Source organism: Cavia porcellus, unplaced genomic scaffold (assembly GCF_034190915.1).
Source record: "Cavia porcellus strain 051 isolate PalLab524CR breed Dunkin Hartley unplaced genomic scaffold, mCavPor4.1 scaffold_25, whole genome shotgun sequence".
Classification (NCBI taxonomy): Eukaryota; Metazoa; Chordata; class Mammalia; order Rodentia; family Caviidae; genus Cavia; species Cavia porcellus.
The window spans coordinates 31347052-31367339 of record NW_026947508.1 but is presented as its reverse complement, the minus strand read 5'-3'; the positions used below and the strand labels follow the sequence as shown (position 1 = coordinate 31367339).

General features: G+C 40.9%; 1 protein-coding gene across 5 annotated transcripts in view; it reads left to right on the top strand.

The window, feature by feature from the left end:
- Positions 1 to 19982, top strand: part of Rhbdl2 (rhomboid like 2) — a 46599-nt gene extending 26617 nt beyond the window's left edge. For 3 of the 5 annotated variants that reach the window (XM_003462262.4, XM_063236117.1, XM_063236116.1), the window contains 6 exons: positions 148 to 296; positions 3973 to 4085; positions 14220 to 14320; positions 16436 to 16496; positions 18682 to 18743; positions 19450 to 19982. In XM_003462262.4, the coding sequence (XP_003462310.2) occupies positions 148 to 296; positions 3973 to 4085; positions 14220 to 14320; positions 16436 to 16496; positions 18682 to 18743; positions 19450 to 19629 (666 nt within the window). In that variant the 3' untranslated portion in view covers positions 19630 to 19982. The remainder of the gene's footprint in view (positions 1 to 147; positions 297 to 3972; positions 4086 to 14219; positions 14321 to 16435; positions 16497 to 18681; positions 18744 to 19449) is intronic. The other 2 variants (XM_013142375.2, XM_013142377.2) reach the window with 2 other exon arrangements.
- Positions 19983 to 20288: the final 306 nt, after the last annotated feature.

Sequence of the window (20288 nt, the reverse complement as noted above, 5' to 3'; positions counted from 1 at the left end):
ACCACAGTGCGGGAGGGTGGAGAAACTCAATTGCTGTCATCTTGTGACCCCACCAGAGAGCTCCTCACTGCAACACAGCCCAGGGGCCGTGGGGGGCCAGTCTCTGGAGAAGTTGTGGCTAATGCTCCTGTCTGCCCCTCCTGTCAGCTGGCAGTGTTCATTTACTATGCGGTGTGGAAACCCCAGAAACAGTGGATCACCTTGGACACAGGCATCGTAGAGAGTCCCTTGACCTACCGCCCCGACAAGAGGGAGGAAGCCTGGAGGTTCCTCTCATACATGCTGGTGCATGCCGGGTAAGGAGTGATGGGTTGAGCCACCGGTGTCAGAGGTGGTTGTGAATAATGGTAACCCCTAAGGTGTCTGGAGCTTTGTTATTGATAAGGCACTTTTATGTCCATTTTCTTATTTGACCCTTAGAGCAACCTAGGAGGCAGGTGTTTCTCCCACTGTTTCATGGCTATGACATAGTATTTTTTTTTGTTTGTTTTTTTACACAGTTTTGCTACATAGTCCAGGTTGGCCTGAATTCACTTTGTAGCGCAGGCTAGCCTTGACCTCGGACTATCCTCTTGCCTCAGTCTCCCAAGTGCTGGGATTACAGGAGTGGGCCACCATGCCTAGCTATGGCTGTGATATAATCACAACTGAGAGGAGACCAAATCATTATCAAGCCCAATGTAGGTCCCTCTTGTTGTTGGATGTTGTTAACTGTTTCCTTTACGTTAGGAAATGGTGAAGCAGAATCACTAGTCTGTCCTCCTCCTTAATCCCGTGCTTTAAAAACAACCCCAGAGCATTTTGATCAGTGTGTAACACTGTTGTCTGTCTGCAATGGCACAGGTGATACTTGCCTGCCTCTCTATTTTGCATATCATTTCCTATATGCTGACAACTTTTCCTGATCACAGCACGTCCAATGCCCATGCCCAGTATGTCATTGGGCAGCTTCCTATGGGCTCCACCTCTTGAGTGGAGTCCTGTGGTGTCACATGAGCCAACCTCATCTGTATGAACAGCCCAGCCCTGAAACAGAAAGGATGATTCTGTGTGTGTGTGTGTGTGTGTGTGTGTGTGTGTGCTGGGAATCGAACCTGGAGCCTCATGCATGCAAGGCAAGAACTCTTCCCTTGAGCCATATCCCCAGCTCAGAATGGCTATTGACCAGTGGCTAAATAGGCATCCATGGGAGGATGCAGGACCCAGAGGGCTAAGTCCAGTATAAAATCCCCAAGTGCCCAGTTTCTGTAGACTTTTCCACACTTTGATTTACCATTTAGAAGTACATTATGAGCAAATGTGGTTTCTGCCTTTAAGGATTTCAACATTTTAAGGGAGAACAGTAAAGCAGTAATGTAAGGTGGTATCCTGTTATAGTACACATTAGTTACTTAACCTCTCTGTGCCTTGGCTTCCTCATCTGTAAAGTGGGGTAATAGGACCTACTCATGAGATTGTTGTGATTAAGTGATTGAGATGGAAGCTACAGATTTCACATAGTAGGAACAAACAGTAAGGCACTAAAAAGAATCTGCAAGGCTGTGTGGGACACATCAGATATGAGTTACACAAGTTAGAAATGCTTTTAGATGCAAATAGCAAATGTAACACACAGGGACTTAAATAAATAGGGGCTAATTTTTCCTCATAGGAAAGTTTCAGAAGTAAGCAATTCATTCATCAGTTTAATGAAATCAGGGCTCTAGGTCCTGTTTTGGCCTCTCTGCTACTCCCTTGGTCTCTCGTGCCTGCAAGTTGGCTGCTATTTCTCCTCATTCAGTGCAAAGAGAGGGAAGAGCCGGTTCCTGTTAATAAACCCATCTCTTTGGTTAAGATAGAAGCTCTCTCAAAAGTCTCCTGATGGTACTCTTCCCTCTCCCTCTCCTTCCCTCCCTTTTTTGAGACAGGGTCTCACTCTGTAGTGCAGGCTGGCTTTGAGCTCACTTTGTTAGCCCAGGCTGCCCTCAAACCTGTGGGGATCCTCCTGCCTTGTCCTCTCTAGTGCTGGGATTACAGGCTCGCACCAGCACACCCGGCTAGGAGCAGACATCTCTAATTTTAAAAATTCTTTTTATTATCAATATTTATGTTTGAGGACTCCAAAACACTAGTACAGTGCTAGTGCTACCTTGGTTTACAAATTTAATTCATTCTATGATTTTAGAAAAGATGGTCATATATGAGAAAGATGGCCGCAGGTGTGTTCAACACCTGATGTAGTTTGAACTCAAAACAAAATTTTGACAAATGCTTCTGTGTGCAAACCAAATTGATTGCAGACAAAAGCTTTCATGAACCAAAGTATCACTGTATAACTATTCTTGCTAGATTATTCGGTGCTGAATATGTATCACCGCTCGTATGTCTTTGAAAATAGTTTAGACCCTGATATTGAGGCTGAATCCATGAGAAGCCATCAAGGTAGGTAATTTGCCCTGCAGCGCATGCCCAGGAGAAGCTTTTCTGTGACCTGTGGGATATTTGTTAGGTAAATGAAACAAATATGAGAGCTGCTGCCCTGTGCAAGGTCTATTGCCTATTTTGGTTTTGAACTTTTGGTTTCATGTGAAATCCCTTTAAAAAAAAAAAGTGCTATGTGCCACCTAAATTAAGGGTTATTCTAATGTGAGAAATTTTCTAATTATGTTTAGAGATTCTCCAGAGGTACCCATGGAGTTCAATAAGCAAGATGATAAGAATTTTATTTTAAAAATATATATTTTTAAGAGTAGGAAGAATTTATTGAGAGAAATTTAGCATCTGTCTAAGAGACAGAAGAGGGCTTGAAACTATTTAAAAATATTTTTACTAAGTTAAGGTGTAGCTTAATGGTAGAGTACTTGTGTAACATGTGTACAGCCCTGGGTTTGAAAGCCAGCACTGAAAACTGTGTATATACTGACTTAAAGACTTAAAGACATTCAAATATGTTAGATGCCAATCTAGAGCATATAACTGCTACCAATTTATTAAGTGTTAAAGGGTAACTTTTTAATATAGAGTCAGGAGTGAAGTTTCTCTTACCATCTCTGATTTGTTAAATTCCTGACATTATTGAAAAATCTATTGAAATTTAAACTGGGCATGGTGGCACATGCCTATAATCCTGTCACTTGGGAGGCTGAGGCAGGAGGACATTCACAGGTTTGAGAAAGTCTGGGCTACATAGTGAGGTCGAGGCCAGGCTGAACTACATAGCAAGACTGTGCCCCACCACATCTATTGAACTCTCAACTAGATAGAATTTTTAGTTTTAAAATTTTTAAAATTTTTTTTGTCTTTTTGAGACAGAGTCTTACTATACAATCCAGGCTGACTTTGAGCTCACTTTGTAGTCCAAGCTGGTCTTGAACTTGCAGCAATCCTTCTGCCTCAGCCTCCTGAGTGCTGGAATTACAGGGGTGAGCCACCACAACCAGCTAGATTTTAAAAATCTATTGAAATTCAAACTCAGTGAATTAGAATTTTCTCAACACTTTACAATGGAGATAAAATCAGATGCTGAGGCTGACATGATTGAAATTGTCATCCTCACCCTAAATTTTGTTTTTATTTCTTAAATCAGCTTCATTGATCCCTGTTTCATAATTGTTACAAAAGAAGACTTACAAAATGCATTTGTACTTCTAAAATGCCCTTTGGCTGGTTTTACATTTGCAGATCCATGCAAGATTTTATTTATTTATTTAGAAGGCAGCAAAGTTTTATTAACGTTAGGGAAAGAAACAGGCTCTGCAGAGCAAGTCTGGGCCGAGTAAAAGCAGGAAAAAAAGTACACCCTGCAGCATGAGGTTGGGCCGCTATGTAACAGCAGTGACTGCAAGATTTTATTTTAAAAAAGGAAAAAGCAGCAAAGAAAGATTTCCTGCTAAAATAATTAGAAAATGGAATTCTAGCAAGTCCTTTCACAAGAAAGAACACAGCCCAAGGAGAATCTGTACAAGTACTTGACACGTGCATTTGTCTCTGCAGAGTGCAGCACATCGTGGGGAATCTCTTCATGCAGCTCGTGCTGGGAATTCCCCTGGAAATGGTCCACAAAGGCCTCCGGGTGGGGCTGGTGTACCTGGCAGGAGTGATTGCAGGTCAGTGTTCTGAGGGCAACAAGGAGGCGACCCTTTTGGGCTCTCAGGACAAACGCAGAGGCAGCTGAGACTCACAGTGGGCTTAAATCAGGGTTCACTGCACTGCTGAAGCGTGCTAGGGAACGCGCTGAGCATTAGGGAGAACTGAAGAATACAGGTTAGCGGGAATTGAAGCACGTGAAGACAAGTCACTAAGGGTGCCCATCCTCGGCTGCTACACTCAGAGTTTTGCACAGCCTGAAACTGCAAGTAATTTGGTGAAGAACATGAAGCTTCTTATGTGTCAAACTAACTGTCTGGGGAAGTGACGTGATCCAGTTTGCATTTAAGAGAGACAGCTTTGGGCTGGGGCTAGAGGTTAATTCTAGCGTGTGTGCACAGCATGAAAAAGCCATGCATTCGATCCCTAGCTCCCCACCAAAACGGACAACTTTACGAGAAGCTGGACAATAAATAAAAAGGGGCTGAAAGATTGAGGTGGGATTAGCATATGGCATCGATCCCTGAAACTGAGCACATCTAAGCTGTTTCAATCATGGCGTGGGAAGAATATACTAGAACTCCCCTCTATTCATGTTTGTATTTATTTACTGGAAGCATTTTTAAAAAGTTGAACATTTAATATTAGGATGATTGTAGATTTACATAGTGTCTAAGAAATAACACCAAAAGTTACTAGGTACCCTTTAATCAGTTATTCCCAATGGTAACATCTTGTGAAAACGTATGTCCACCACGATATAATCAAGGTATGAAATAGTCCTAGTACCCCTTCCCTGTCGGCTTCCTGCACTCCTTTACCCTCAGTTACTAATATGTCCTGTATTTCATTTCAGTTTTTTGGAGGGGAGGGTTGAGACAGGGACTCCCTATGCAGCCCAGGCTACTAAATGATATCATATTTCTAATTTCAGTGTCTATAGATTCATTGTGTAGAAATACAATTAATATTTGTATGCTGATCCTATACCTTGAAACATACTTGACTCGTGTTAGTTCTGTGGTGTTTGTCACTGTAGTTTTTAGATTCTTTGGGATTTTCCGTGTTATCTGCAAATCCTCATGACATCTACAAATAAGACAATTTTCTCTTCCCTTGCAACCTCTATGCCTGTTTCTTCTTCTAGCCTTATTGTGTGAATGAGTGTTTCTAGCACCACGCTGGGTAAGAGGGGTAGCAGATATCCTTGCCTTGCTCCTGATCTTAGAGAGAAAACATTTAAATTAGTCTTTCGCCACTGTGTATAGCATTATCGGTAAGCTGTAGGCTTTTTGTAAATGTTCTTTACCAATGCCTTCCTTCCCTTGCTCTGTCTCTCAACAGGGCCTCACTCTGTTGCTCTCGCTGGTTTCTAACTCCTGGACTCGTGAACCTTCTGCATCTGTCTCCAAGTGCTGGGATTGCAGCCTTATTCACTGTGGTGGCTTAACAGTACATTTATTTCTTAAAAAAGCAGGAAATCCAGCATGACTTCTAAGTAATACGCAGACTGAGATAAATCCATTTTTGTCTTCATGTATCACATACTGTGTGCAGCTTCTGGGTATGAGGTGACAATTTTATAGCACACGGGACCTAAAGCCCTCCCTGGGTTATTCCTGTTCATATTGGAGGATTTGTTGTATGCATGCCTGCCTAAATAAATGGGATAATCTTTAGGAGGAGGAAGGGACATCCTGAGTTAGGGAGTTACCACAAAAATGTTTTGTATTTGGCTGATTGTTTTGTAGTGAACTGCTTAGAATAGTTGTTGATTTTGATTAGTATTTTTTTTTTTTTTTGTCTTTTTGAGACAGGGTCTCACTGTGCAGTTCAGGCTGGCCTTGAGCTCACTTTGTAGCCCAGGATGTCCTCAAACTTGCAGTGATCCTTCTTGTCTCAATCTCCCAAGGACTAAGATTACAGGCGTGAGCCACCACTCCTGGCTTGACTTTGATTAGTTTATACATTCTTCTTTATACAAAAAGATGGGTGTCTAACTTGCTGATTTTTTTCTTTCTGTGATAACAAAAGGTTTTAGTAGTATACTACTTAACAGATGTTGAAAAAAAATTCAATATGTCCCTTGAGGACATGATAGCTTTTTTCCCTCAAAAGAGTAAGAAACTAACTTTTTTAGAAACACTCAAATTAAGAAAAGGAAAATTTGAATGGCAACTGGAAATTGTCTTACTTATATTCTCATTGCTGAGCCAAAATATCCAACACCCAAAGTTAAAGCAGGAGAAATTATTTAGCTCACAGTTTGTAGAGGTTTCAGTTCATAGTTGGCTGGCTACAAGGATGGCATCACAGAGCAGGCAGGCAGGCAGCAAATAGCAAGAGGCAAGTGACAAGTGACAATCAGCGACCCTCTTTCTGTATTTTATAAAATCTACCCATTTGTAGGGCAGGGAATGCTCACAGCCAAGGCAGGAGCCTTAATCTTAGCCAGAACTATGCCAAAGCAATCAGTGGACTGATCTAGTAATCACACATCCTTGATCGCATCACTACACACTCCAGATCCAGCCTCTGAAAAGCCCCACCTTTGACCACATGAGGTTTTGCATGATATCTAGATACAAGCCATAACAGAGGTTATTTCATCATTGTAAGATTTTACTGCTAAAAATGAGTCATATTTTACAAATTGACATTAAAAAATGGGGAAACAATTCCTTAATCTGTTTTAAAATTCCTTAGGTTGTTGGGCCTGGTGGCACACACTTGTAATCCCAGCACTTGGGGGACCAATACAGGAGGATCAGGCTGTGAGTTCAAGGCCAGCCTGAAGTACATAGCAAGATTCTACCTTAAAAAAAATAGAAAAGAAAAAGATTCTCAGTGAAGGCTTTTAGTGGACTTTAACCTTTATCGTAGCACTTTCTAATTATTTTGAAAGAAAAGATGATGTTGGTGAGAGTGGGAATTAGCCAAGTTACAACAAATGCACATAATTTTACACAGTCAGTGACACAGGTCTTCCATGTGAAACTACATATCACTTGTAATTTTTTTTTTTTTTTTTGTACTGGGGATCAAACTCATGACCTTGCACTTGCCAGGCAGATACTTAGGCCACTGAACTAAATCCCCAGTCCTTTTTTTTTTTTTTTTTTGTCTTTTTGAGACAGAGTTTCACTACAGTCTGGTCTTGAGCTCACTTTGTAGCCCAGGCTGGGCTCAAACTCACAAGAATCCTCCTGTCTCACCTTTCCGAGTTCTGGGATTGCAGGCGTGCACCATCACGCCTGGTGTCACTTGTAATTTTATACTTTGGCCATGACACCAGTGTTTAGAAAATAACAGAATTTAGGATTTAGGATTATATCTTTGCATTTCTACATCACTATATTTAACCAATTTTTAAAAAAAATAGCTGGATATGGTGGCACACGCCTGTAATCCCAGCGTTTGGGAGGCTGATACAGGAGGATCATTGTGAGTTCAAGACCAGCCCAGTCTGTTCAAGGCCAGCCTGAACTGCGTAGTGAGACCCTGTCTCAAAAAGACAAAAAACATAACATACCATTAATGCAGTAAAATAATTTGAAAATATTGTTTCATCAATATTTTAAGTTATATTTTTGTGTTTTAAGGACATATTAGTATAGTAGGACCTATATATGTAATCTACAAACCTGTGCATATACCTCTATTTTAGTGAGTGCCTGTAACAGTTTCCTTGCTGCCTACAAAAATACAAAGTGAACATTTTTAGATTTTACAAATCTAAAAAAAGAAAACTCATGGATAACTAAAGATTACTGGCTACCACAAATTGGGAAGCTTAAAGCAACGGCACTGTGTAGTCTCATAATTCTGATGCTAGAAATCTGAAATCAAATGTCAGCAGGGCCAAGATCTCTCTGAAGCCTAGAGGAGAATCCTCCTTCACATCACTGCAGCTTCCGGGGGTGGCTGTGACTCCTTGGCTTACGGCTGAAGAACTTCTAGCTTTGCCTTCATCATTTTATGGTTCTTTCTTTGTATTTCTGTTTCCCCTTTGTCTTTGTTTTTGTGACAGGGTCCTGCCATGCAGTTAAAGCTGGCCTTGAACTCACTGTGGAGCCCAGGCTACCTTGAATTTGAGGGCAGTCCTGACTCAGCTGGGATCGCAGGCATGTGCAACTCTGTCTGGCTCTGTTTCCTCTTCTTAAAGACAGCAGTCATACCGGTTTAGGCACACACCCTACTCTAGAATAACCTCTCCTTTACTAATCATGTTTGCAACAAGCCTATTTCTGATAAGATACTAGGGCTTAGGACCTCAACATAGTTGTGTGTGTGGTGGGGGCATAATTCTACCTATCACAGTGCACACAGTTCCTTTTACTGATGCAAAGGTTGCCAGTCTTCTAGAGCTGAGTCCCAGTGAGGACCTACAACACTGGGGGTGCAGTGGCTGCGGGCAGAGAGCAGGAAGCTGTCAAGATCCACATTAAGAGAACCGACAAGCTCTGATGGTGTAGCTTCCCATCCAACTTCCCCTCTTCTTTCTTGGATCCTGTTTTTTTTACACCTTCTCCTTTTGTCTCTGCACATAATTCTTTTTCCCCGCTTTGGAAAGCCTTTTGTGATGAGCAGGTCTTGCCTGGCTCCAGGTGCTGCATCTATGTCTGTCCCATAGTTCAAGTTGAACCTGTGGACTCAGCCCTGACCCAGTTACAAAGCCAAGAAGACATGAATAACCTGTTCACGTCCTCTGCCCATTTTTGCAATAGCTTCTTGACAGGAGTCTCCGTGCCCATTCTGGTCTATCGTTCACATGTTGTTTGGATCATTTTCCCTAAACAAGATTCACTCATGTTATGAATACTTACTCAAAAGTTAACAGTGGCCATGGGCTGGGGATATAGCTCAATGGCACAGTGCCTGCCTGGCAAGCATGAGGTTGTGAGTTTGATTCCTGGTTAAAAAAAAAAAAAAAAAAAAAAAAAAAAAGACAATGACCAAAAGAAAACCCAAGCATGCAAGGATGTTCTTTTCTTTTTTTCTCTGAAGGATGTTCTTTCTTACCCTCCACTACTTGGCCTTGTTGCTTTGGGTGCTTTGCTTTTTGTCTGCACTAGAATCCCTCCTCTGTGATAGAGTTCTAGTTTCCTCACTCTTGCCTCCGGCAGAATGTGCCCATGCACAGCAGCAGCGCTCTAGACAGCTTGTTGAAAGGCAGCGCATTGGCCCCAGATCAGATCTGCTCATCAGCGACTCCCACGCACATTAAAGACTGAGGCGTGCTGGTCTGCACTGCAGCCCAGTGTCCCCCAATCTGACGGATGGTCTGGGTCACCTGGAGAACCAACAATGGTGCCACCCAGATGTACTGAATGAAAATCTCTGGGGCTTGAGTCTAGGATCTATTTCTTTTGTTTTTGTTTGCTTAGTCATGTGTAACTGATATATAATAAACTGCACACATTTACAGGGTGCAACTTTTTTTGGAGACAGGGTCTTACTATGTAGTGCAGGCTGGCCTCGAACTCACAGTGATCCCCCTGTCTCTTAGTCTCCTGAGTGATATAGGCCACCACACCTGTTGGAAGGGTATAATTTGATGTGCATAAGCATGCTATTCTATATAACATTTCTTACTCTACGTATGAAGGCCAGGCTCTCTATTTCATGATGCCTCCCTCCCCTGAATGTTTCCTGGCACCCTCTCCTCTCCGGTCTGTTTCCTGGAATTATAGATTAGTTTGTGTTTTCTAGAATTGTATATAAGTAGAGTGCTAGAGTCTGTACCATCTATGGGCTGGCTTCTTCCAGTCAACAGAACTGAGGTTTATTTGTGTTGCATGGATCAGTTCTTGCTGGCAGGTTACGGCTGGGTAACATTTCACTGTGCAGATAAACCACACTTGGTTTACTCTTTCTTCTTTGGGCAGACACTGAGTGTTTTCAGTCTGAGGCTTTTATAGAAGAAATTGCAATGAACATTTGTGTATAAGTCTTTGTGCTTCTGCACCCCGTTCTTCTCACTGATCTTCAATCACCCATGGGTTTTCCTTTTTTAGAATTGTAAGAGATTTGTGTTTGCCTTATGTTTTTGTAGTCAGCCTTGAGGATCAAAGCTACCTTTATACAGAAGAGAATTGGGACTGTGGCCTCTTGGTCAATGCCCGGAAAGCATTTAAATAGTTCTTTGAAACTTTCAAGAAGTTTACTGTAGACACAGCTTTAAAGTAGTGTTTTTGACTACTTTCTGAAATTTTCTACTGGTATTAATCTTCTTTTATTGAGATTATTTTCCCAAGTTTCAAACCAGCATATTCATTATAATTATTTTGTCTATATCCATGGTTGTAACTCTTTCCTCTTAGGAGTCTTTTTTCCTCCTGTTTGTCTTGACAGTTTAGTGACTTTGCCTCTGGCCCCAAACTTTCCGGTCAGCTAGTCTTGACTCAGGAAGAACATTACTCAGCTACCAATAGGTCATATTGTCAGTAACACAGAACCAGTGATGCATTTATAAACTATTTAGAACATGATCTTATCAGAGAGGAAAGCAGTAGCAACAGTATCATCCATGTGAAAATACCACTATAAAACATGGCATGTTACCTTTAGATGTGTCCATTTTTTAATTACATTTTTTTAAATTTTATTTTGAAGGTAGTAAAATACAGCAGAACAAAGCCAATTGAGACAATGCAGTGAAATTGGTACAGAACTTCACAGCAGGACACCCTCACTACATAGTTGAGGCTGACCTTGACCTCACTCTATAGTTCAGGCTGGCCTTGAATTTGTGGCAACCCTCAGCCTCCTGAGTTTTGGGATTACAGGTATATGTGGCTGTGCCTGATCTTTTAAAGGTATCTAATAAGTCATCATCCATATATTATAATGGCATATACATGAGTGTACATATGTGTATGACATGTATGTGTATACATATACACACAATTGTGAATATATTCTCCACTTTATTTTTGGTTTAAAATAAATCTTGAAGCATGATGACATACATCTGTAATTCCAGCACTGTGGGAAACAGGTAGGAAGATTGCATGTTTGAGCTTAACCCGGCCAGTTTAGCAACTTAGTGAGTCCTTGTCTCAAAATAAAAAAATAAAAAGAGGGTTAGAGATGTGCAAAGGCCCTGGAGTTCAATCTTGAGTACAGGGGGGAAAATTCTAAGATTAATTTGGAATGATATAATTGAGTTCAAGGCCCTTCTTTAAAAATTCAGAATTGCAATTACTATCTATTACTAAACTATTATAATGCATATTTTACTAGGATATCAGGATATTCAGTATATTTTAACTCAATATAAGATAAATACAAAGTAATGCTTTAAACCTTCAAAGTGGAAGCCTGAAGTAACAGTAGTTACTTTTTTTTTATTTTTTTATCCTGTTTTAGATGTAGCAATAGCTTCTTCAAATTCCTAGTGAAAATCAAATGTCAATGGTGTAATGAAATATTTTTCTCATTCTGAAGCTTATTTTCTTTGCTCTTCTGTCCAAGAATCTATCTGCGTATCCAGGACCTCTAACTTCTCTGATGTTTTCTGCCGCCTGTCAGTAAATTCCTTCAAAGGGCAGCCCTTTGGAAGGGCAGCACGGTGTCCTGCATAAGAACACGACTCTGGCCTCAGACGGCCTGCTTTGGCTCTTTAGCTCTGCCACACACCAGCTGTGGAATATATGGCTGGTGACTTCCCGTGCCATCCATCGGTGAGAGACAAGCCATGTGTGACCTCTGTTCTATGGCAAGGTGCTTGTCCTCTGGCTAAGTATTGTTTCTGTTTTTTTCTTTCTTTTCTTTTTTGTCTTTTTTGAGCCAGGATCTCGCTATGCAGTTCAGGCTGGCCTTGAACTCACTGTGTAGCCCAGGCTGATCTCAAACTCGCAACCAGCCCTCTGCCTCACCCCCCTAGTGCTGGGATTACAGGCGTGAGCCGCCACGCCTGGCTTGTTTCTGTTTTTTCTACCACCACCTCCCCACTCACAGTGGTCTCCACATGTCTGACCTCCTACTTGTTTCTGTCGTGATATATTTCATCTGTTATCCCATTCTAATCACTTTGTCTTCCTCCTCATCAGAGCGTCTTTTGTAAATGGGGCATCAGTCAGGTCCATTTGTAGCCCACAGCCTTGCCCTGCTCCTCTTACCCCAGAATCTCATCCCAAGCAGAACATCCCACATCTACAGAATATTCTACAGAATGTTTCTACAGAACATTCAGTAGGAGCTGAAGACTACAACTTAACCTGGAGATGTCTCTGAAGATACCATTTCAGGACTACACGGTCCTGAACCCAGTAATGACTGATACACTTCATGATGATTTCCTGGAAGTCCGGGAGGGACTCTAGAGAAACCAAGGCTGCCCATATCTTCATCTCCATCTTCTCCAGATTCTCACTGCTGGCTTTGCCAAAGCCTGCACCTCCCCAGTCAAGCCATGCCTGATTTTGTCATCCATTTTTTGTTTGTTTTGAGACAGGGTCTTGATATGCAGTCCAGTCTGATCTCTGCCTTCCAAGCACTGGGCTTACAGGTGTGTGCCACCACACTTGGGTTTACCATTCATGTTTTTATGCCTTTGGTGTTTTAGCTCCCTAATCCATTTTTTGTATCGAGACTCGAACTCAGGACCTCAGGCTCACCAGGCAGGCACTGGGCCACTGAGCTATATCCCTGGCCTAGTTGCCCCGTCCTTGAATACATCCTTCCCCCTTGTTTTCCTCATCCAAATCTTAATGATTCTTCAAAGTTTAATCAAACTGTTATCTCCTAGCCAGGTATGGTGAAGTATGCCTGTAATCCCAGCATTCTAGGGGGCTCAGTAGGAGGATCAAAAGTTTGAGCCTAGCCTAGACAATTCAGGAATTTAGTGAGACCTTGTCTCAAAATTTAAAATAAAAAAAAAGTGGAGTGGGGGATTTAGCTCAGTGCAAAGATCCTGGGAATCCCCAGTACTCCCCTCTCCCACTAAAAAGCTTTTCTTCCTCCTCCTCTTCCTCTCAGAGTAACTGGTCCACTACCTTTATGCTGAGGAAGTCATTCTCTCCTAAGTACTGCTTGTGCAATTTTATTATATTTTACTTATTTATTTGGTACTGAGGATTGGACCTGTTAAACATGCTAAGCACACACTGTACATGCAGCTACAGCTCAGGGCCAATTTTGATATATTTTATTCTTCCTTTCTTTCTTTCTTTCTTTCTTTCTTTCTTTCTTTCTTTCTTTCTTTCTCTTTCTCTCTTTTTTTCCTCCCTTATTTCTTCCTTTCTTTTCTTCTTTCATTCTTTTTTTCCTTCCTCCCTTTCTTCCTTCTCTCTGTCTCGCTCTCTCTTTTTTGACACAGGGTCTCATTATGTAGTTCGGGCTGGCCTTGAACTCACAGCAGTTCTCCTTCCCAGTCCCCCAAGTGCTGGGATGCCAGGCAGATGCCACCATACCTGAGTGTATGTTGAACATAGTAGTTATAGTCTGTCTGTTACAATAATAATTGCTCATTTGGGTGTCAGTTTCTTAGAGCAAACACTTAATCTTTCTTGCACCAAGTAGGAATGGTGTTGTATGGTATCCTGAGGAACCAAAGAGAGTCTTAAAGGGGGAGAACAAGTAATAGAACTAAACAGAAGAGAAGGAACGTCTTAGAGTTCGTGTAAGGTGGTTTGTAAGACCTTTTGTCCAAGAAGGGGTTAGAAAATACATTTCATCTCATTTAGGGAATCTAATCAAATGGTATTTTGACAGGATTCTGAGGCTGCAGCATAGGTCCATGAAAAAGACAGCCCTTAGATAATAAAATCCTGGAGTGGCTCAGATATTTTGATAATTTTGACCCAATGTGTGGGATATTTTAAATAGCAAGCAGGTAGCCCATACATTCCAGGCAGTGTTCTAAGTACTGTATGTGTAACAATTCATTTGCATCTCTGGGAAACCCACTGAGGTCAGTTCTGTTGATACCCCTGTTTTGTAGTTAGGGGAACTGAGGTACAGAGAAGTTAAGTAACTTCCTCAAATCACGTACCTGGTAAATCTGAACCCAGAATCTGTGCGCTTGTATCTGTTATACTACTATTCTCTTGAACATAGAATTGGGGGAACAAAACTGGGGTAGCTAATTAGAAAGTATTTTCTCTTATGATTCTTACAGTCATGTCAACTCTTGTGATTTATTTTTTTAGGTTCCCTTGCCAGTTCTATTTTTGACCCACTCAAATATCTGGTGGGTGCTTCAGGAGGAATCTATGCCCTGATGGGAGGCTATTTTATGAATGTTATAGTGGTAAGCACTTTGGGAATGGAGTCTGGGAGCTTTGCTATTTTTCCAGGGCCGGGAATTGCACATGCTAGGCAAGTGCTCCACTCTCACCTGCTTTGTTCTAAAACAGTAACTGTTGTTTGGTTTAGAGAATCTTTATCAATATTGACTGAGCGCTAATCTTTTTTCTGAGAATCATGGCTACCAGCATTTACCTTTCAATTCATGAAAGAAAGTTAAGATCCTCAATATAGTCTAAAAAAAAATCTATCTATCTATCTATCTATCTATCTATCTATCTACCTACCTACTTATCTATCTGGAATGATAAAAAATGCAGTGATTATTTAAAAATTTAAAAAAAATTATTGCAGCAAAACACACATTGTCAGGCATGGTGGTGCATACCTGTAATCTCAGCATTTGGGAAACTGAGGTAGGAGATCATTGTGAGTTGGAGGCTGGTCTGGGCTACAAAGTGAGTTCAAGGCCAGTCTGAAATGCATTGTGAAACCCTGTCTCAAAAAGACAAAAACAAACAAATGAACAAACTCACTGAAAAAATAATTTGGGGTAAATTTGGGTTAAATTAACTTATCATATTACATATAATGCTGTACAGTGTTCTTTTATGTTTATATTCTTGCATTTGTGGATTTTTTTTTTTTTTTTTGTCTTTTTGCTTTTTATCAGTACCAAGGATCGAACTCATGACTGCCTGCTTGCAAGGCAGGTGCTTATGCCGCTGAGCTAAATCCCCAGCCCCTTTTTGGATACATTTTTAGAAGTGAATTTACTGGATGAAGCTTTTTATTTCAATATGCAAATGGTGAATAGCCTTCTGAATTGACGCATTATTTTTTCCCCTTTCATGGTATGGGGAATCATTTTTTAAAATGGGCTAAAATCTTGATTTGTTCTCAATTCTTTAATCATTTGGATCTATTTAAAAATATTCAAGGAGGAAAAATATCAAGCAGTTATGTAATTTCCAAATACAGAAGTCATTTAGAAAGATATTTTTCAAACTTTGGATTGCAAACCATTAGTGGTTGTGCACTCGGTTTGTCTTGTGACTCAAAAAGAAAAGAGAAATCACTGTGTATCTTGTGCAATACGGGTACATATATCTGATTTATGTGTGTACCGAATTATGCAAATTGTGTCTTAACTGTAGGTCGTGTTCATGACAGCTTGAAAATAATTGATTTAAAATAAATATCCTATTTCAGCACCTCTACTCTCTGAGAAGAGCCTGGAAGGGCAAAGAGCAGCAGCTCAGTAGAGATGTCTGACTCAGCCATTTGCTAGTGACAGGCAGGGCTGCTGCAGGCTGGGCCAAGAACAGTCAAAGCTAAAACCAAACAATATATTTTTTTTTTTTTTGTCTTTTTGCTTTTTATCGGTACCAGGGATCGAACCCACTACTGCCTGCTTACAAGGCAGGCACTTATGCTGCTGAGCTAAATCCCCAGAACCCAAACAATGTTTTTTAATCAACATTTTAATTTCTTTTGAAATTACTTTTCAAAAAATAAAAGTAAGCTGGGCGTGGTGGCGCATGCCTTTAACCCCAGCACTCAGGAAGCTAAGACAGGGAAGATTGCCATGAGTTCAAGGCCAGGCTGAACTAGATAGTGAATTCAAGGCCAACCTGAACTGCACAGTGACACCTTATCTCAGAAAAACAAAAAAAACAAAAACAAAAACAAAGTAATACATTTCAGTTAAATCTTTGCTCTCTACTATTGGGAAACAGAATGAAGAAGTGGCAAACGAATATTAACCAAAAAGCTTAGAAAGATTTTATCAGCCTTCAGGTTGATAACATTTATTTATCTACCTATCCATCTATTGACATGTCAAATGTTGATTACTTTTATTCAATTTCCGGCTAATGAAAATATATCTGGTTTATAGCATGGAATTAAACATCATAGTTCATTTTGTTGTCCAAAGTACACTCATATTGTAGTTCCCAGATAGGTCTGAAAACTCAGCTGTTACACCCATGCTTTGTTTTCAAAGTATTTGACACTCAAACATTGTTTTAAATGAAAAAGTGGGTGAAGAGGAAATGGAACTGAGGTTTTTATTTGCCAACAGATAGCTTATAATTATTATTTATCTCTTTGCAAGAATTTTCAACAAATGGTTCCTGTCTTCGGAATTGTCAGACTACTGATCATCATCCTGATAAGTAAGTTAGTCTTGTGGGTACTCTACTCTCAGGTTTCCTGGTGCAATCTTCAGAAGGCCTTTTCCTAGTTCCCAACCACTAACATGGAGAGTGACTGTCTGCCTAGAGTCAGAAAGAATTGTTGATATCATACTCTGAGACAGAAAAGGTAAATAGAGGACTTTTCACTTTTCTGAGCAGTACCTCGCTGATATGTTTTTTTTTTTTTTTTTTGTCTTTTTCCTTTTTATCGGTACCAGGGATCGAACTTACGACTGCCTGCTTGCAAGGCAGGTGCTTATGCCGCTGAGCTAAATCCCCAGCCCCCTTCACTTACGTTTTATATACTGGACTTCCTTTTTCAGAGACTGGAGTCTGTATATAATTTTTATCTGGAAAAGGAAAAGTTGGCAGGAGTGGTGGTGCATGCCTATAATCCCAAGCACTCAGGAGGCTGAGGCAGGAGGATTGCCACAAGTCAAGACTGGGCCGAGCTACATAGTGAGACCCTGTCTCAGGGGAAACAAAAGCTTAAAATCACTATTATCTATTTTCTTCTAATTTCTAATTTTTAGATAAAAAAAAAAAACAAACTGATCTGGGATAGAACCATTGAGCAGTGGCTAGGAACAAAAGGCAAGAGGTGGAGGTCAAGAAACCAAGGCTCAGATACTGGAAGGGTGGTTAACTTGGTTTTTGAATCTCTAAGAATCGTACAACAGTGCTGAAGCAGGGATGTGGCTGAGTCTAAAGCCACACAGATGGGATGAGGACAGGCTGTTGGAGGCAGGAGACACGCAGGTAAAGGCCTGGGTGGTCACTGAGTGTAGGACTGTTTCTGGAGTGCTGCGCTCACAGGGAGGCTGAGGGAAGAGGGCGGACCTCAGGCTGACTGGAAAGGCAGGGCAGAGTGACACTCTGTAAAGCCCGTGGGTTTTGGTATCAAGCTTTCCATGACCATATGATGGGTCAGGAACAGCTAAGTGCTCCCTTGCAAGAGATTATTGTGCAAATCACTTAACTGCAAAAGCACCAACAGTCCATCGTTATTCATAGTTAAGAACTGTCATCTATTGTAGATCTTGCCGGGCGTGGTGGCTTAGCCTGTAATCCAGCACTCGGGAGGCTGAGGTGGGAGGATCATTGCGAGTTCGAGACCACCCTAGGCTACAAAATGAGCCCCAGGCCAGTCTGAACTGCACAGAGAGACCCTGTCTCAAAAAGACCAAAAAAAAAGTTATTGTAGATCTTTCTCCACAAGGAGTGCCAAAGGGAAGGGAAAATTGTTGGCAGAGAAGGGAGAGCGAGTGAGTACCTGCGGGCCAGGAGGGCTGCTGTGGGTGTTAACTCACAATCAGTGGGGAACTGAGGCAGAAAGATGGCAAATTCAAGGGATGCAGCTCATTGTGAAGGCAAAGCCCCTGGGTTCAGTCCTCAGTGACTCCTCCAGAGATGGGAAAGAGACAGACAGACAGGTCTTCAGTCAATCTGTTGCTTTTATGTAATTATGAATGGATTTTATAGAAAAACCTCATATCCTCAGTAGGGAAATGGTTTTTGCCCTTCTTTAGTACTACTCAGGTGGGCAGTAAACACTCTTTGCTCAGGCATAGAATACCTGTGATTCTTTTTAAAAATTTTAATGCAATACAAATAGGCATTAATAAAGAATGAAAACAAAGTACTGTTTCTGAATTCTATGAAAAAACAGAACAAAGTTGCATAACATATAATTAGGGAATACCGATAATTAATATATTGTGCACCACCCCTGGCATGGTCTTCTCAGAAGATCCTTCCTCTTTCTCCTATTAAAAGTCATACCCTACCTCTGGTATTCCCCATGTGTTTCCCTCTCTATTTTCTGCATCGTTTGACACTGACATACTGTATGCCTTGTTTGCTCCCCAGTGACACTGTTGCTGTGATCTGTTCCTGGTTGTGTATCAACCAACTAGAACAGTGCCTTCCGCAGAGATGATAATGCATAGATACTTGTTGAATGAATAAATCCATTAAATAGTATGATGATAGTATCTACTTCATAGGGTTGGTGTGAGGATTAATAAATTAATGCATTGCAAGACTCTTAGGACACAGAGTACAACTCAACTATGATTCCCTGTGACGTTTAGAGGGAGCCTCAAAACATTTGATGCATTGTGGTAAAAATTCGGGTGCTTAATCAGGGTACTTTTCCTTCTAGTTGCATCGGACATGGGATTTGCTCTCTACAGAAGGTTCTTTGTGTCTGAAGGTGGGTCTCCGGTGAGTTTCTTTTTTGAAATAAAAAACTTTCTTACTTATAAAAAGGGCTCTCAAACATGGATTTATCTGTGATTTAGAGTAGCTGAGTATCAGTTTGGAAATTAAGAAAGTTCCTAAGCAATCCAGCTTTTGGATGGTCCTTTTGATTTGACTCTTTCATTGCCACACCTGCCACATTGGGAGCCATTCTGAAACGGGAGAGTAGGGATTTCCTTGTCCACGGAGAATCCAAAGCAGGTGGGAATACGGTGGAAAGCTGGGTGCATATGAATTTATAACATAGAACTGATAAAAGATTTTCAGTTTTTCTGGGATTAATCTTTGAATTTGGCGTTTGAGTATTTGTGTGTTTGTCATGACTTGTATTTTAATCCTGGATCCCATTTCTGTAGGATGTTCCTTTTGAGACCCCTGATGGCCCCTCAACTCCTATTCCCTTGGTTGGCTTTATATAGAATCATCCTAAATGCAATGATGATTAGAAAGAATGAGAAACAATTTATCTTGTGTTCTGAGAGTGGGTGAAAAAAATTTTTTTAAAGCTTTGCATGCATTAGAACATCACTTTTCTGAGCACATGGAGTCTTCTAGTTCCCCAGGCTTGTAAGTCCTTGTTTATGATATTTGTGTTTGAGTAAGAAGATGCAACTGATGTGTGCCATTAGCATTTTCTTCACTTCTGTTTTCCCTCTTTTTTTCCCCAAAGGTGTCATTTGCAGCTCACATTGCAGGTGGATTTGCTGGGATGTCTATAGGTTACACTGTGTTTAGTTGCTTTGATAAGGCACTGCTAAAAGATCCAAGGTTTTGGATAGCAATTGCTGGTTATTCAGCTTTTGTTTTATTCGCGGTGTTTTTCAACATTTTCCTATCTCCAGCAAACTGAGCCGCCCATTTTTAATTAATAACAAGAGTTAACCAGCAGAGGAATGGGAAACTGAGGAAACGAAGTGCCAGTTAATGGCAGCAGCTGTGGAAAGAGGACAAAACACCAGTTGACTCGCATGTTGCAAGGACCACTTATGAAAGGGCCATAAGACTTGGGGAAGTGGCTTCTCAATGCAAAGAGAAGGAAGAGGAAGAAAAAAACGCAGCATAGGAACAGCCAGCGACGGTGTCTTTTTTTAGGCATGTGCATAAGATGGTGTCTTTTTTTAGGCATAGGACGTATTTTGGAAATTGTTTGATAGACTTTATGACTGTACTATGCAGAGAATAAAAATTTTCACATCCGTGTCAGACTCTTGTGAATTACTTTTAAGTAGATCACTGTTGGATTGGTTACTACTGCTGAGGTGTTTGGTATACATTATTGCTAATCTTTTCAACAACCAGGATGGTAGATACCCCTTTGTATCTTAGAGATGAGATATAGAAATCTAAAAAATCAAGTATAGTTGTCCCTCTGTATCTTTAGTTTGCATGCATGGACTCAACCAACCCTAGACTGAAATATCTGAAAAAAATTGCATCTATTCTGAAAATGTAGACTTTCTTTTCCTTGTCACCACTCTCAAGTAATGTAATGACTACTTACAGAGCATT